This window comes from Echinops telfairi, unplaced genomic scaffold (assembly GCF_000313985.2).
Source record: "Echinops telfairi isolate 266 unplaced genomic scaffold, ASM31398v2 ScPeMD7_2291;HRSCAF=2852, whole genome shotgun sequence".
NCBI lineage: Eukaryota > Metazoa > Chordata > Mammalia > Afrosoricida > Tenrecidae > Echinops > Echinops telfairi.
In genome coordinates this window covers 691,728-709,676 of record NW_022106189.1, presented here as the reverse complement: position 1 = coordinate 709,676, position 17,949 = coordinate 691,728, and the positions used below count along the sequence as shown (strand labels likewise).

Below are 17,949 nucleotides of genomic sequence, written 5' to 3'. Positions count from 1 at the left end.
AAAATCGCACTTCAGAGAAAGCAATGTTCTCCATCTCTCTTTCTGTGCCCCCCACCACACACACACACACACACACACACACACACACACACACAATGTAAACCTCCAGAATCACACACTGGAAACGGCCTGGGCTCAAATCCCAGCTCTCCCACATCTGTTGTTGTGTTGTTGGAACGGACCACCCAGTTGGTTCCAACCCACGGTGACCTGATGCACAACAGAATGAAACACTGCCCGGTCCTGGTCCATCCTCAAAATCGTTCCCATGCTTGAGCCCATTGTTGCAGCCACTGTGTCACATCATCTCCTTAAGGGTCTTCCTATCCTTTGCTGCCCCTCTACTTACCAAACAGGATGTCCTTCTCCAGGGACATCTCTCTCCTGAAAGTATGTCAGATAAAGTCTCTCCATCCTTGCCTTCAAGGAGCGCCCTGGCTGCACTTCTCCTGAGACAGACTGGCTTGGCCTTTCAATATTCTTAGCCAGCACCACAATTCAAATGTTTCCATTCTTCTTCGGTCTTCCACTCAATGGCCAACTTTCACATGCATACGATGCAATTGAAAATAACACACTTTCGCCCTCAAAATAGCATCCTTGCTTTTCAGTACTCAATAAAGAGGTCTGTGCAGAAGGTTGACCTAATGCAAGGCGTCTTTGGATCTCTTGACTGCTGTTCTGTGAGCATTGACTGTGGATCCAAGCAAGACAAAATCCTTGACTTCAACCTTTTCTCCAGTTATCATGACAGGGTCACCCAATTCATAACAGTAGCAAAATTACAGTTAGGAAGCAACAGCGAAGATAATTATGTGGTTGGGGGGTCGCCATCACATGAGGAACTGTATTAAAGGGTCTCGGCATTAGGAAGGTTGAGAACCACTGTCGTAAAGTCAAAGAGGCCTCACGCTGCCCCACAGCTTCCTTACACATCTACACACACACACACACACACACACACACACTCTCAGATTCCACTTAGAGACCCATTTGGACAGGGGTCAACTCAAACACACAGACATACCCATACAGAGATAAATGCAGGCTCACACAGAACACGCACACCAGTGTTCACACAGAGGCAGACACACACAGACACCCCACAAGCTATTCACTCCAGTGCTTAATGGCTGACAAGGTTTAACTCCAGATACAAGAACTTCAGATATTCCTTGAGTTTGCCTCTGAGTGGATTAGCATTTCTACAAGGAGCCTGTATTAATTATGTGAAGATAACAGCAGTACCTGTGGGGAGGGAGAGTATTCCAGAAGCAGGAGGCTCATTTCCAAATGAGAATGTGAAGAGGGTAGCCCCAACCTCCCCTGGAGCTGCTGTCCCAAAGGAGGAGGCCGGTCTGGTCCACAGCAAAACACGCCCCCGAAGACACACACACCCCCACCCAGGAACTGGGGCAGAGTCTCACTTCCTCAGGATCCCTTTCCTGAAAGAGCTTTCCACGGCCCTAATTAAACACTCAACCCAAGCCATTAACTTGATATGCGAGTTCATGGGAACGACGGAGCAGGGCCCCCAGACCACAAATCGGCATTTTGCTGCCATCGTCAAGTTTTAATCATGTCCCTCCCCCTTCCTGAGTTTTAAAATTCACATCTTTGAATATTAATATTTCTGCCTTAACAACCCTCACATTCAGCAATTTCATATTTAACGGCTTATTTAAATGGAATTAATTTGTAACCAATTGTCTTCAAATGTGCAAGGCAATTTAAGCAAATGCCAAAAGATAAGAAATATGCTTATCCCGAGTAACCAGCTGACGTAAAATACCGTCCACATTTTTCAGACAGGCTCCCCTGATCTCAATGCCTCAGGCCAGAGCTCTGGGCCGAGCCCACCTGCTTGGGAGGGAGCTCACTAAGCCTGCAGATGGGTAGGGGAAGGTTCTGGGCTCAGGACCCCTAGGCTTCCAGGCCATTTCTTTCCCATCAGAGTCAGTCTCTCTCTCTCTCTCTCTCTCTCTCTCTCTCTCTCTCTCTCTCTCTCTCTCTCTCAGCAAGCTCCTCTAGGGTCTCCCTCCTTGGATGCTAGATTGGCCAGGCCTGCCCTCACTCTATAGTCTCACACAGAGCCCTAGCTGCAGGATCCATGTGTCCCCAGGGCTCAGGGCCTTCACTGCCCTGCTATCCTCCCCCACCACCACCCCACCCTGGCCCTTCTGTCAGCAGGACAGAAAAACAACAGTACCTGTAAGGATGATGACAACGCTGGGTGTCTGATCTCACCCTCCCACCAGTGCCACATCCAGCTTGCCACTTCCCTGTGAGCTGTCCCCACTCTAGGGTCACAGCCGAGAGCCCAAATTCAGCACCAGGCCAGGGGCAAGCCCTAGGGCAAACCAAGGCCTGGATCCCCAGGGATAACACGCTACCCCCTCTGTGTCAGTCCAGGACTCTCAGGCCAAGGATGGTGTGGGGGGGTGGGGGGTGAGGGGGTGTCCATCCCACCCACCTGCCCCCTGCTCTCTCTGCCCCCCACCACTGCAAGCTCTGCTCTCTGTGGGTGCTGATCTGGGTAGGCTGAGGTAGGTCTGGGGTCAGGAGGGAGGGCCTGGCTCTCCCCAAGCCCAAACCAACCGCCCAGCAGGCTCAGCCCAAATGCAGCATGCAAATGCTGAGAAGTCGCCTCCTTTCAGGAGATGGCCAGAGGCTGGCTGCCCCACACTGGACCTGGGATGGAGACTGGCGAGGCCACTGCTCTCTAGCTAGCTCAAGGCGGACAGTGGAGAGACGAACTGAGCTACTTTGCAAGAGCAGGAGGGCAACCAGAGATGCAAGTAGGAGGAGTTTCGGAGAAGTTCCAAGTGGGCTTTCAAAAGCCCACCTCCAGGAAAGGAAGTGGTGGCTTCATTCGCGGTGAGTGGCCAGTGGCCGGAGTCCCTGAGCACTGGAAAGTGGGCCAATAGCGACATTCATCTTGCTTAGGAAACAGGCTATTAGTATCCCCAGCAAACAGCTGGAGACGCTCGGCCCCCAGTGAGCAAGGTTGGCTGAGCTGCTGTGGCCCTCGGGGACAAGGGGCTTCTCCAGCACACAGTGCAGCGGGGCGGCAGCCCAGGAATGCAGACGTGACTGTGCAGGAGTCCTGAGGACGGCGCTGGGTGGTGGCCAGAGGCAGGGACCACTGCAGGCTCCTGCCTCCACAGAGCAACTCTCAGGTTGGAGCTCCAGGAGGGGTGACCCGAGGGATGGGGTCCATAGTGGAGTGGGGGGACCAGGGGGCGCGGCAAGCATCCCAGAGACAAGGAGAAAGAGCCTGGGAGCATGGCACAGTGGCCCCTTGCTGGGCTGGGCCACCACCGCCTGGAAGGACACTATCTCTGGCCCTTGCAATAGGCCTGGGGGTCGGGTAGCAGAGGACAGGACAGACTGGGGGGCCGGTAGTGAGCTGCAGCATACGGAGGTGAATACCCCAGGTGATTGGGAGGACCCCACTTTCTGCTGTCTCTGAGGTAGTAATGGCCTGAGGGCCTCACTGACCTCTCCTGTCCAGACAGCAGAACTCCTCAAAGGCCAAACCAGGCCCGCTCCTTCCACCTGGACTGGAAGCTGAGAAAGCATTCTCTGCAGCAATACCTCCTGGGGAGGGCACACAGGGAACCCACAGCCCAGCGGCCCCCCAGCTCCCTGCTGGGACTGAGGCCTGCAGCACATTAGGGCCTGAGCAGGGTTTGCTGATGAAGCAGCAGCTCCAAGTGGCCTGCGCCCAGCAGCATCAGCCACCAGGACTCCCTGCTCTAACTCAATGTCCTCCGCTCAAGGCCCCAAGTCAATACCCCAGGTGGAGGCTCGGGGGTGGGGGTGGGAACCCCACTGAACTGAGGAGATGGACCATGGTGTAGGTCGAGGAATTCAGAAGGGCAGGAGGTGGGCAGGTGAGCATGGGCCAGGGAGGGAGACAGCTAGCATCACTCTCATTCCAGCCCCTCAGAGAAAGGGGCCCCCTGGTGGGCTGATCATGAGGCTATAGGGAGGTTGAGCTGAGAGGAACAAGGCAGGAAGCCCACCTGAGACTCAGCCTCACACCTGCTGCTGGGCGCTGCTCAGTGGGGGGGTGGGGGCGATGCACATATATGAGCTCATAATCCTGCCAGATCCCCCAATCACACGCACACCACCAGGCCTGGGCGCATCCACCATTATTTGGCACTTCCTCTGTCGTAGCTGCCTGGGTCTACCAAAGGACTCGGCCACGGTGGAGGATCCTGGCAGGGGAGGGGCTGGGTGTCCAGGTATGAGGACAGGCAGGCACCTCCCCTTGAGGACTATCAGTCCAGCCAATGTGAGCTCCCCCAGGATCCTCAGACCAGCCACCAGCCAACCTGGGGAACATCCTTCAGGGGTCATGGGTAGAAGGGGTTCAGGGGGTGGCCTCCTGGTCTGGTTGGGCCCAGCCTCTGCCCACTGCCTAGAGGGCCTAGAATGGGGAGCTTGGGGGGTTGGCCTGGGACTGAGCTGCAGAGTACAGGCAGGTAAGGTGAGTGCCTGCCTGGGGACAGGGCAGCAAGGACCAAGGGAATCTGGCTGGGGCCAGAATGAGGGTCAATCATACTGGCCAAGGTTGTGTGCGGAGGCCATGGGCTCAAACCCCAACAAAGGGTGTGCCCAGAACAAGACCACAGTGCTCAGATGGGATGCTGATGGTAAACAGCTGCCCTGCCCAGCCAGCTGGGGCACCTGACAGCCTAAGAGGGACTACAGCTTCAAAGGCAAGTGAGAGAACAGACCGCCCTCTTTAAAATAAAAGCTGAGGTGCTTCTTCCATGTAGGCTTTGTTGCTTCTAAGCTAGATGGCCCCTTGTTTAACTTCAAGTCTTTAAGAGCCTAGACCAGGGGTCCTCAAACTTTTTAAACAGGGGGCCAGTTCACTGTCCCTCAGACCCATTGGAGGGCCGGACTACAATTTAAAAAAACTATGAACAAATTCCTATGCACACTGCACATATCGTATTTTGAAGTCAAAAAAGAAATGGGGCAAAAACACCCGGTGGGCCAGATAAATGTCCTCGGTGGGCCGCATGTGGCCCCACCGGCCGTAGTTTGAGGACGCCTGCCCTAGACACCATATCTTTAGATAGCTGGGGAGGTTTAGATTGCATCGGGAAGGTGAGCATCATGGAATGCCAGTTTAATAGAACTAAGTATTCTTGCATTGAGGGAGTACTTGAGTGAAAGCCCAATGTCCATCTGGTACCCTAATACTAAGCCTATAAATATATGCACATAGATCTATTTCCCCATCCTCATATATTTACATATATACATGTCTTTAGTTAGACCTCTGTAAATGCCCTTTGCCTCTTAGCTCTTTCCTCTATTTCCTTTGACTTTCCTCTTGTCCCACTATCATGCTCAGTCTTCGTGGAAGAAGCACACCAGCCTGTGTGATCATGAGGTGCCCAAGGGATCAGTTATCAGGAATCAAAGAACAAAAAATCATATCATTGTGAATGAGGGGGAGTGCAGGGTGGGGACCCAAAGCCCATCTGTAGGCAACTGGACATCCCCTTACAGAAGGGTCGCAGGGAGGAGACGAGCCAGTCAGGGTGCAGAGTAGCAATGATGAAACATACAACTTTCCTCTAGTTCCTAAATGCTTCCTCCCCCCAACTATCATGATTCCAATTCTACGTTACAAATCTAGCTAGATCAAAGATGTACACTGGTACAGATAGGAACTGGAAACAGCGTGGATGCACCCTTCAGGACCAGTGGTGAGAGTGGCAATACCAGGAGGGTACAGGGAGTGTGGGGTAGAGAGGGGGAATCGATTATAAAGATCTACATATAATCTCCTCCCTGGAGAACGGACAACAGAAAAGTGGGTGAAGGGAGATGTCGGACAGTGTAAGATATGACAAAATAATAATTTATAAATTATCAAAGAATCATGAGGGAGGGAGGGGGAAAAATGAGGAGCCGATGCCAGGGGCTTACGTGAAGACCAAATGTTTTGAGAATGATGAGGGTAATGAATGGACAAATATGCTTTATACAATTGATGTATGTATGGATTGTGATAAGAGTTGTATGAGCCCCCAATGAAATGATTAAAAAAAATAAAAATAAAAGCTGAAACTGCTTAAAGCAACTCTTCAAACATCCCTCGAATGTCCAATGTAACCCCTTTTAGAATCGGCACGTGTGCATGCGTGCATAGACTGAAGGGGTCCTAAGGGGTAGCTGGTAGAGTGGGTGGCCAGTGGGGTGACAGGGTGGTCCAGTGAGGCCAGGAGAGGAACTCCAGGGATCCCGGTACTCACTTGCTGATGCCCTCGAAGGAGGCCTCCCTGCAGACACTGCCACTGTCTGTGTTGACACCGCGCTGCGGAGAGGGGGCGCGTGAGTCCATGGCCTGCAGCCTGCCCTCACCTGAGCAGTCCCACCCCGGCACTCAGCCCCACAGTTCCCTAACAAGCCAAGTATCCGAGCTGAGCCTGGCCAAGGGCACCATGGCAGCGCCCCTCCCTGGGCGGTCAGGCATCACTGGCACCAGGTCAGCTGCTTGGGGCCCCACGTAAAAGCCCTGCAGTCAGGGGGACATCGCCCCGCGGATCTGTCCTCCCAAGACCAAATCCCAGCTTCTCTCCCCTATGGAGGTCCTCTCTCCACCAGCACTAGACCCCATCCAGCTACCATGGAGTCATTTCTGACTTGGGTTCCCCAACCTCCACTCCCCACCCGCAGTAGTCCCTGCAAAGCTGGGATCCGTGGCATTGCCGGTGGCTGATTTTTCACAACAGACGCCCACACCTTTCTTCCAGGGTCCCTCAGGGTAGACCTGAACCGCCAACTTTCCAGTGAGCAGCCAAGCCCACTAACCAGTGGCACCACCACAAGCTAGAGCTGACGAGGGCTGTCCACTCAAGCCCTTCCGGGGGCACAAGGGAACCCCGGGACACTGCCACCGCCCTCTCCTCCCCTAGCTGGGAGGGGCTCGAGAAGGAACTCAGAGCCAGGTGGAGACAAAGACAAGGTGGTCAGAGTTCGGCGTGCCATAGAGGCGAGGTAACTTCAATCTCCTCCTCATTCCTCAAGACTCCTGTGGAGCCAGATGAAGGCCACTGAGCCTCTCTGGCCATCACTGTACAGCACAGCCATCCTCCGTAGCAAGAAGCGTCAAAACAGCCAAGTGGGAAACAGACTGGGTAAAGTGCTAAAAACCAAGAAAACTATTTCTGTAAAAAAAAAATCCATTAACGGGGGGTTGGCAAGAGAAATCCTCTATTCTCTCTCGCCCTGAAACACCCAAAATAAGAACAGGGCAGAGCGGGAAGTGGGTGAGAAGAAAAAAACAACCGTGCAGGGCAAATAAGCTTATGTCTGTGGGGTTCACTACAGCCTGAGCACCTTCATCCCTGGCACGCCCACCCATCAGGCTGCAGGGCAGAGAGGCTGGCCCTAGCTGGCCTTGCCTCACAGCAGGTGCCTCCTCGCATCTCTTTGCCACTGTTATTCACCATGGAGGAGACCAGGTTGGAAGTAGATGGACAGTCTATACCCCAGACCCCACTGGTTCAGCTTGAAACAAATCCTTCCAGCCAGGATTTGAACCCCTGGGTTGGGTGTGGGATAGGTCACAGACCACAGTGCATTCGAGGGGCACCGGGAATGAAGCTCCAGCCATGGGCATTTGCAGCCGCTCTGCCTGAGAAAGGGGCCCATGCTTCTTGGGGAGACTGTAAGCTAGTGGCTGGAGGGGAGACTGCAAATGCCACCCCCCTCTCATCCTCCCCATACCCCTCACCTCTGACCCACCAGCTACTTACCAGAGTGAGGAGGACAGAGGGGCTCCATGACGCCAGGACACTGGCAATCTGAGGGGTCAGAAGGAAAAACCTGATTCAGAGCCTCCCTAGAGAAGTCTGCTGGAGACAAAATGCAATCCTTACTTAAAGGGGGCGCAGGCTCTCGCTCACTGAGCAAGCCCTTCACCCAGGCAGAGCTGTGGCCCCATGCTGCAGACGAGGAGACTCACAAAGGTGATGGCTCAGCTGTCAAAGGACAACAGGGCCAGTGGCCCACTCTGCCATCACCTAAACTCCCAGTTCCAAGTGTCCAGCCCTCCCACCCTTTCATGACCAGCCCTTCCCATGGGCCCCACCACCCTCTCAGCCAGGGGACGGCCTCTGCCTTCACTGCCCCCTCCCCCATTCACCCCCCCAGCCCCTATGGAGTCTGCCTTCCTCAGCCCTCCAGCCAAGCCTCCTCACTCCGCCCCTCCGCCCTGGCCCAGAATGTGTGTGTTTGAGAGCCCAGAGCAGCTCACTGCTCCCTCTTCCTCTGCCTGGAGCACGCCCTCCCCTTAGCCACCTCATCTTTGAACTCAGTGACCCCCTTCTTCCATTCCCACCCCTCCCCACAGGCTCTGACGCCTGCCACCCAAATAATGTGCACCCCCCCAACCCAGGTAAGAAGCAATTTCCTCCTCTAGGGACACCCCTCCTTCAGGGGGCCCTGCTGCTCCACTCTACATTGTTACATCATCTGAGGGCTGTGCTCCCTTCCCCACAGTCTCCAGTCTCCCCTCCGAACCCTCCCTCCCCACCCCCACCCCCACCCCCACCCGAGGGAGAACTGTTTACACATACATATCCAGTAAGGTATAACTGCCAGGCACTTAGCTGCACAAATCGCAAACGTATGCTTTGATCTGTTTTGACAGATGTACATTCATTTTTTAATACTGAGATACTCCCTGAGAAAACTATAAAAAGATAAGATGCTTCATTTTTAATGGATTTGACAGTTGAGTGCAAATATAGGTAGTCTCTGTCTTAATGAAGAATGGTGGAAGTCACAAAGTATTGCTACAAAACCTTCAAGATGTGAAGCTACTGTTTCTGGACATCCCCTCAATCTGGGGCTCTACAGGTTTGGGGGTGATGGCTCCATCGCTCTGGCTGCTCCCCCAAATACTTTTGTCTTGGGTGTATTTATAGCATGTCATAATGGGAGTGTTGATGTCCTCTGGGGGCTCAGAGTGTTCCTTTTTGCTGTTGAGTTTGGGGAACAAAAAGAAGCCTGAAGGGACAAGAGAAGGGCTGTGGGGGCCTGGGTAAGGGTTCCCAGGGAAATTCTTTGGCATAATTCTCCCAGTCTTATTCTAAGACAGTTTTCGATGCCAACTCACAGTGACCCCATAGGACAGGGTAGACCTGTCCCTTTTGAGTTTCCAAGACTGTAACTGTTTACAGGAGTAGAAGGCCCAGTCTTTCTCTCTCGGGGCTACTGGTGGTTCCAAACTGCCAACCTCGTAGATCGCAGCCAAATGCATAACCTCTACACTACGAAGGCTGCTCCCGCTTCCTTCCCAATAAGCCCCCATGATCGTCTTATCCTGTGTTCTTCGAGAGAAATCCATCAAGATTACGCCTTGGAAATGCCCGTATACAGCCACCATCACCTTCTGGGCCAGCAGATCACACGGATGCCTCTGTTTTGATTGGACCTTGTTCTTCGGACGGCGTCAGTACACGCAACACATTCCCTAAAGCGGTCCTCACTGGCTTGGATCTCGCTTTCGAGTCTGATGGAAAGGTCAGGTCTGTGGGCCTTGAGCTCTGTGCTTTGGGCACGCGTGGTGCTTGGTGGGAACAAGGTCACTTCACGCTGAAACTGCCAAACCATGTGAGAGCTAGGGCGTCAATGGCCAATCTGTGGTCTTCTTCCCCCGATTTCTCAACTTCGCCCACTTTCTTTATCCATCAGGGTTGATGGTCTTCCCTCCTCCCTTGGACTCCTCCGTGTGGTCCTTCCGACCCTCCGTAAGACACGGACCGATGTCTACATGGCTATTTCCATAAACTTGTTCCTGAGTTTCAGTGATTTGGGAAGATGTCCCGCGGAACCGGAGCCAGAGCTGGAGCGGAATACCTTCGGGTGGAGGTTTCCAGTGGCGTGGCATGCTTGCTGGGCATTCGTTGGCAGTCCTAACACTGTCCAAGGAGGGCAGAGGCCATGCAGCTGAGGGCCAGAGGACCTGCCTGTGGGGCTAGCAGAGAAGAACCCGTCCTGACTGAGCAACTGCATACTGAGCATTTCTCATATGAACCGGAACCTGTTAACTTCCTGAAAAACCGTTTAATGGAGCATATTGTCCCTGAGCTCCGTGTGGCCATTACACTTGGAACACAGCGCAGAGAAAGAGTGCCGTGAGAGGGGTGATTGGTGCCAGAACAGAGTAAGAAGGGATGGAGGGTGGAGTTGTGGTGCAGTCTGGAGAGGTAAGAGGCAGTCAGATGTGGCCCCAATGCACATTATTTTAGGCGTTATGTGTTATTTGTATGAGATGCTCGGTTGGGTTTTGTTTGTTATTGCTGTTGTTATCTAAAAACACTGGAAATTTCTTCCCATATAAATTTCTGGTAATTGCTTCTTCTCTTTACACCACTTTGCTTATGAAAGTTTTCACGGAATTCTCTGCATTTGGATATTGGTGGTTGCGGGGGGGATTTGTATTCTTCAAACATGCCATTTGTAGCCATCACTACCCTGGGCACAGTACACATCAACCAGTCCTGGATCGCAGGCCCATAGCAGCACTTCACACACACCTCTCACTTGATCACCCAGGCACCTGCTGCAATTACCGGGACTCATTCTACAGATGACAAAGGCCTTTGGGTTAAGTTCACAATCACAAAACAGCAAAGGGCAGATTTGAATCTACAGCTGTATAATCATCTCTCTGGGCAGATATGCATAGTTTATTTATTCATTCCCCACTGGACATTACATTCTTCCTAATGAGTCAGGGATTGGGACGGCCAGGAGCCAGGAACTCCCTGCCGTCAAGTCAATGCCGGCTCATGGCAACCTCATAAGACAGGGCAGAACTGCCCCTGTGAGACTAACCGTGGAAACAGAAAACCTCATCTTTCTCCTTCGGAGTGGCTGTTGGTTTCAAACTGCTGGCCTTGTGCATAACCCACTAAGCTACAGGGCTCCTGTAACTTCTATACATTATAAATTATGCTAGAAGGAACAGCTTTGACTATAAGGCTTTAGTTATCGTATTGACTTCTCAAAGTAAATTCTTTAATTAAAAAAAAAAGAAGAAGCTAGGCAGATGTAAAAGGACAAACATTGTGTGATTCTACTTCTATAAAAGATGTAACACAAGCAGATGCACAGGGACCACTATTATTAGTGTTACCAGGGGCTGAGGGAAGGGGGAGTGGGGAGCCGCTGCTCCAGGTATGGAGTTTCTGTTGGAAGCAAATAACTTTCAGAAAAAGTGGTGACTACCACAGAACATGATGAATGCCACTGATGTCATGAAATTGCATCCCTAAAACCTGGCTAAAGGTTGCACTTTGTGAGACCCATTTTGTGGTCGTGGTTGCTGCTGCTGTTGCCACTGGGTGGATGTGATCTCCTGGTGACCCTGTGTACTGCTAAGCAGGACTGCTCGGTAGCATTTTCAAGCCCCTGACCTTTCGGAATGAGTTCCTAGTGGTGGTGGTGAGGGTAACACGCTAGGCTGTCAACTACAAAGTCAGCGGTTCAAATCTACCAGCAACTCCACAGGGAAAGACGAGGCCTGTCTGCTCCCGTAGACTCCAGCCTCGGCCACACAGCTTACCCTGTCCCAGAGGGCTGCGGTGGCTTGGGACGGTCCCACCGGCGGTGAGTTTGGCCCTTGTAATGGCAGATTGCCATGCTTTACTTCGGCCGGCCCTCCCTACCCAGGGACTTCGATATGCGGAGGGGCCTCTAAATGTCTGTGGAAATTCCATTCTCGTTTCAGTCTGTTTTGGGAAGCCTTCTCCTATATTCTACACCAAAATATATACTGTTAAAGAAAAGAAAAATAAACCAAGTCTGAGCGAGTGGGGCGGCTGCTGCGCCCCAAACCATGTTCCAGACAGGTTGTTGACGGTGATGACAGATGGCCCTCTGGGGTTTGCAGCAAGCCTGCCTGCGTTGTAGCCCTCTCACATCTAAACTGCTGTGGAAATGGCTGCGTCCCGCCCTGGCGGTCCCCTCCCTCCCTCCCACCCCGCCTGGAGGAGAGGAGGCTCGTTAGAGAGAGCGAGCTGCCCGCCAGGCCCTGGGTGTGCTGTTCGGGTGACGAGAAGGCTGTGCATTCATCAGCTCACAACGATGCCGTCAATTACAGCGGTGGAATCAGAGCCGAGCAGGCACTGGGGGATTGTCTAGCTGTTGTCCTTGGGAGCGAGGGGCACGGTAACAAATGCGCGGGTGGGCGCTTTCTCTTGCAGCGCGCGGCTCTGGGACGTGCTGGTTAGGAATAATGGGGGATGCGCAGATGGATGAAGCCGCAGGGAGCAGGCCGGCTTGGCTATTCCGGGCAGGGCAACATCTTTTATTGATCATGGTTGCTGAGCGCTTGAGCTCTGTGGCTGCAGCGCCGTCCTTCCCCACGGGCACCCACTTGTGTGTGGTACCCCTTAGGGCACCCTGGATTCCCCAGGCCTGGGTGTTCCCAGCGGGAATGCAGCCACAGCTCATGATGCCCACCGCACCCATCAGCCCAGGAGCTCATTCTGCTGGGGACCCATTGACTCTCACAAACCAGAACTGTTCGATGCCAGGCCTTGCTTCACACCTCGGGGAGCACTGGGGCAGTCTGCCTGTGGTGGACGGGACATGCACAGGAGGCATCATGTTCTCAATGGCGTGCTCCCCACCCTGGTCCCTCAGAGGCTACTCGTGGACTCCTGATTCACCCTCGGGACCAGGCCCCTCACAGGGCACCCACCCTGGGGGTCACAGCCCAGCCTCACCAGCGCTGTAAAGGTCAGCACTACTCTACATCACCAGGCTCAACCCAGGAAGCACCTAAGCCCTTCCCATCGCTCACTCGCTGCCACCTAGGCGACTTTGACTCGCAGTGACCAAGTGGGCAGAAGAGACCTGTCCCTGTGGGCTTCTGAGACTGTGACTCTTCACAGGAGTAGAAAGCCTCATCTTTCTCCGTCAGAGAGGCTGATGGTTTCAAACTGCTAACCTTGCAGTTAGCAGCCCAGCACATAACCCCCTGGTACTCACAGAGGGGCTCTCTTTGGCCTGCAATGCCTTAGAAATCAGAACATGTTCCTGAAGGTTAAACTCCAGGAGGCATCACAAACAACCCAGCTGGGCAGCCACTGAGCACCCAGCACCAACAACCCTTGGCTGGGGGTCCTTCACGGGGGCTGTGGGCTCCCGAGGCTTCTCTGTGTGCTCTGCCTTCTCCATAATGAAACCCAGGGCCATCCGCTGGGGTTGGGGTGAGGGAGGACACAACTAGATGACCAGGTTTGCTACATCAGACCCTAGTAGCCCTCCCAGGTCCTGGTCTAAGGAAACCCACAGGAGGGTGCCTGGCCTCAGGCAGTGTGGACGGCTGATGCTCTGGGCAAGGGCCTCTCAGGCATAGGTCCCAATTGCTGCCTTCTTTCTAAGGAGAAAAGGAACCCTGGTGGTGTAGTGGTTACATGTTGGCTTGCGATCCGCATGGTGGAGTTCGAAACCACCAGCAGCTCCACAGAAGACTGGGCTTTCTGCTCCCATAAAGTTAAAGACCCCACGGAGGGGGCACCATGAGTCAGCACTGCCTTGATGACTGTGGGTTTGGTTTGGTTTCTGGTTTCCAAGGAGACAAACTCATGGGCTTTGTATCACCTGTTGTGGCTTGTCACAGATGGTCAGTCAGGGCACTGTGGTTGGAGGGGCCTGAGGACAAAGGACAAAACTGGCCTGAAGAGCCTTCCTTTCCGTGGCATACGGAGCTTCCTGTCACCTTCCATGACCCGGTGGCCTGTTTCCCTCTAGCAACTGGGCCACCCTTCCCAGCCCTGGGGGTTTGGCCTGTGCGCTTCTTGGATTCTCCATTTGAAGGCACAGGAAGCGTAAGGCACAGGGAGCCGGTGCCATCTCCGCTGAAGTGCCCTGAATGTCTGACAGGACAAGAGCCAGGGCCAAGGACCGAGACCCTGGGTTCACAGATGCAGCCACGCTGGTGATGGTGCTGACCAAGCAGCGCTTGGGAGGCTTTGTCCTCGGGACTCTCCCAACCTCCCCTTCAAGCTGCTCCACGCACAGAGACCGGGCAGGAGCTGGCCTGGGCAGGAGCTGGCCTGCATGGCTGCAGCTCTGCGCCTTCACCAGGGGCTTTCCTGTCAGGTACTCAGGAGCTCCTCTCTTGCCCACCACTTCCCCAGGACGAGGCTCTCCTCCCTGCAAACCCTGATACACAAAACTGGGTTTTCCCCAGTTATCAAAGCAATGAAGGAGGTCCCTGTGGCCCTTTGGGTGTGAGCTGAGCTTCCTCCACGTGGTCCCCTGGGGGAACCAGCCTGTCAGGGTGCCCAGTGATAGATAAGCAGGCATCCTTGAGACCAGGAAGGACTGCAGTGACCAGAGCGAGGGGCCTCGGCCTCCCACTCTGCCACAGCCCTGCCCCCACAGAAGAGACGCTTCAGGACAGACCCAAGGCCCAGGAGCCACGGACACACCAGGCCACAAGACAAAGCTGAGTAATCAAGCTGGGAAGGGAACTAAAGTCAAGTGGCCCCCTCGACCCCACCCCGCCCACCGGCCTTCACGAGCTTTGCAGACGGCAGCACCCTCAGGCCCTGGGCCAGAATCAGACCTTCTGCCTCAGCTGCCCCGCCACCACTCAGAAAGCTAGTTAGGGTGCATGTGTCCTGCTTGCTGTTTCCAGAGAAGTGTACCCCCAAGCATGCTGGGGGAACATCTAGATAGTGGTTCCCAACCTTCCTCATGCCGCAACCCTTTCACACAGTTCCTCAAGTTGTGGTGACCCCCCAACCATAAAATTATTTTCATTGCTACTTCTTAACTGTCATTTTGCTACTGTTATGAATCAGGCGACCCCTGTGAAAGGGTCGTTCAACCCCCAGAGGGGTCGCAACCCACAGGTTGAGAACCGCTGCTCTAGAGGAAGGAAGCTCTGAGCACCCAGAGAGGAGTCAGCTGTGGCTTACTTCATCTGTGTACTGGACTTCGTCCACGGCATACTTCTCCTTGAAGTGCTCCTTGGAATGGATCCTCAAAGAGAAGCACAGGAGAGGCAGGTCAGGGATCGGCCACGGCCCAGCACAGGCCACCTTCCCGCCCACCGAGCCCAGGTCCACTCAACCACGGCTGACACAGAGTGGGTCTGCTGACACAGGTATGGCTTGGAGTCTGCAAGGTCTCTGGGCCACTGACCCCAGCCAACCTCCAGTCACCCGTTTCCTGCCTGGTTCCAGACAGGCAGCTGCAGACAAACTTCCCAGTCACCGCGGGAAGCCAGCCAGTGTGCCCCACAGCCTTTGAGGACCTGAAACGAGCCACCTCCCAGCCCCAGGCAGACACTCTTTAAAGGCACGGAGAAAGTTTAATTAACATCTTAAAGCAGTCAATATCAGTATGACTCAGTGTAATGAGACAGACTGGGGCTGACTCAGGCATCAGGAAAAAGCCGCATGTGAGAAGGCAAAGGCATGAGCCGGGGAGGCTGGGAGCCCTGTCCACCCAGCAAAGGGCTCCTGGCGCACAGCTGCACCGGACAGGGCTCCAGCCTGGATCTGGCCAGCTAGCACCCCTCCACCCCTCCCAGACCCTCCATGGCCCTGCGGGTGATGAACTTACATGAGACACTTCCTGAATCGGGGACTGCATCCCAAGTTAATGCCAGTGCTGCAGCCAGCTATGACCTGCACCATCCCGCCCCTCAGCCCACCGATAGAACCCAGACCAAACCAGACTCACAGCCATCGAGTTGATTCTGATTCATAGTGACCCCAGAGGTCAGGGTAGAACTGACCCCGGGGACTTCTGAGACTGTAATTCTACAAGCGTAGAATGCCATGTTTTCCTCCTCAGAGCAGCTGGTGGTTTTGAACTGCTGACTTTATGGTAGGCAGCCCAACTGGAAACCACTATACCCTCGTGCCTCTCCCTCCCCTCCCCCCAGCCCACAGTCCTCCTATAGTCTCACATTATTAGTGATCAGGCGTTATCACCAAAGAAACCTCAGGTGGAAACTGCAGGTGGCTTTCATAGTGTGTGCTGGGTTCCCAAGGGTGAGCAGATGACAAGGTGGGGATTTGGAGAGCAACCAGCCTGGGGAGGCCCAAGAGAAGAGGGCAGAGAAGACTTGGGGACTCGGGAATGATTTCCTTGAAGATCAGGGACCCCCGTCAGCATCCCATATGCCACTCACTCTTGTCCCTTGAGAAGCCCCACTCCTCTTTCTGAGACTCCACCAAACCAATACCCTGAACTGGCGGTGGCCTGGGACGACAGGAGCCAGGGGGCAGATGGGTGAGTCTTGGGCATCGCAGAGACACCCAGAAAGCACCTTTGAAACTGGCCTGCAGAGCAAGCAGACTAGTCTCACTACACCAAAACACCAAACCCAATGCCATCGAAGCAATTTGGACTCCTATCGACCCCATACGGGATTTCTGAAGCAGTTACTCTTTAGGGGAGCAGATAGACCAATCTTTCTCCTATGGAGCAGATGGTGGGTTTGAACTGCTGACCTTACAGTCAACAGCCCAACGTCTAACCCACAGGCTCCACCAGGGGTCCTTCTGGTCTCCCTTTGACTGCTTAAAGCTCTTTGCTTTAGCTTCGTCCTTTTTTATTTCCTCTCAAGTGGCCACTGGCTGCCAAGCTCCTACTACTAATTAAATGGGCACGAATCCACCACATACCTTTCCCTGTGGGAGACCGGACTCAAAGTAAAATGGCCAGCACAAAAGGGTGGCCTTTGCCCTGGGATAATGCTCAGACAGCGGGGAGAGCAGTGAAGAAGGATGGATGGAAACGGGAACCCAGGGAGGATGTGGGGGGCCACGATCACTATCATGACTGGTGATGGGAAATGCATGTGCCCTATAGCCTTTCACTCAAATCACAACACAAAGTTTGTAAGAAGTTAGGTGGCCAAAGTCTGGCATCTACAAGTATTTGCAAAGCATCTATTGTTGGCAAGTACTTGGCCAGCGCTCATGACTAGAGAGAGGCTTGCAGACCCTGCACAGCATCGCCCAAAGCCTGAGTTTTCCCCGCTGCCCCGCACAAGTGCACTGGCCAGAGAAGCAGCAGGTGCCTGTCAGTGCAGTGTGTGTCTAGTGCTGTCCCCACATCCTCTGACACCCCAGCTCCGGGACGGGCTGCTCCCTTAGTCATTTCAGCAGTTCGAAAGCACTGCTCCTCGGGAGAGAGACAAGGCTTTCTGCTTCCATAGAGAAACCCACAGGGGCAGTTTGTTTGTTTTTTAAATCATTTTATTAGTAACTCATACAACTCATCACAATCCATATATACATCAATTGTGTCAAGCACATGTGTACACTCATTGCCCTCATCATTCTCAAAACATTTGCTCTCCACTTAAGCCCCTGGCATCAGCTCCTCATTTTTTCTCCCTCCCTACGCGCTCCCACTTCCTTCATGAACCCTTGATAATTTATAAATGATTATTTTGTCATATCTTACACTGTCTGACATCTCCCTTCACCCACTTTTCTGTCGTCTGTCCCCCAGGGAAGAGGTCACATGTAATTGGTTCCTCCTTTCCACCCTACCCTCCCTCCACCCTCCCGGTATTGCCACTCTCGCCACTGGTCCAGAAGGGATCATCTGCCCTGGATTCCCTGTGTTTCCAATTCCTATCTGTACCAGTGTACATTTTCTGGTCTAGCCAGATTTGTAAGGTAAAATTGGGATCATGATAGTGGGGAGGAGGGAGGAAGTATTTAGGAATTAGAAAAAAGTTGTATGTTTCATCGTTGCTACACTACACCCTGACTGGCTCGTCTCCTCCCCATGACCCTTCTGTAAGGGAATGTCTAATTGCCTTCAGATGGGCTTTGGGTCTCCACTTCACACTCCCCCTTATTCACAATGATATGATTTTTGTTCTGATGATGCCTGATACCTGATCCCTTTGACATCTCGTGA

The 17,949-nt window shown here is 53.6% G+C and overlaps 1 protein-coding gene across 1 annotated transcript in view; it reads right to left on the bottom strand.

Moving 5' to 3' along the window:
- The window catches only part of PEPD (peptidase D), a 152,914-nt gene that overhangs the window by 114,970 nt on the left and 19,995 nt on the right, over positions 1 to 17,949 (bottom strand). Inside the window, exons 4-6 of the mRNA XM_004704914.2 lie at positions 14,979 to 15,042; positions 7,791 to 7,838; positions 6,285 to 6,346 (exon numbers count right to left, since the gene is read on the bottom strand). Of these exons, the coding sequence (XP_004704971.1) occupies positions 6,285 to 6,346; positions 7,791 to 7,838; positions 14,979 to 15,042 (174 nt within the window). The remainder of the gene's footprint in view (positions 1 to 6,284; positions 6,347 to 7,790; positions 7,839 to 14,978; positions 15,043 to 17,949) is intronic.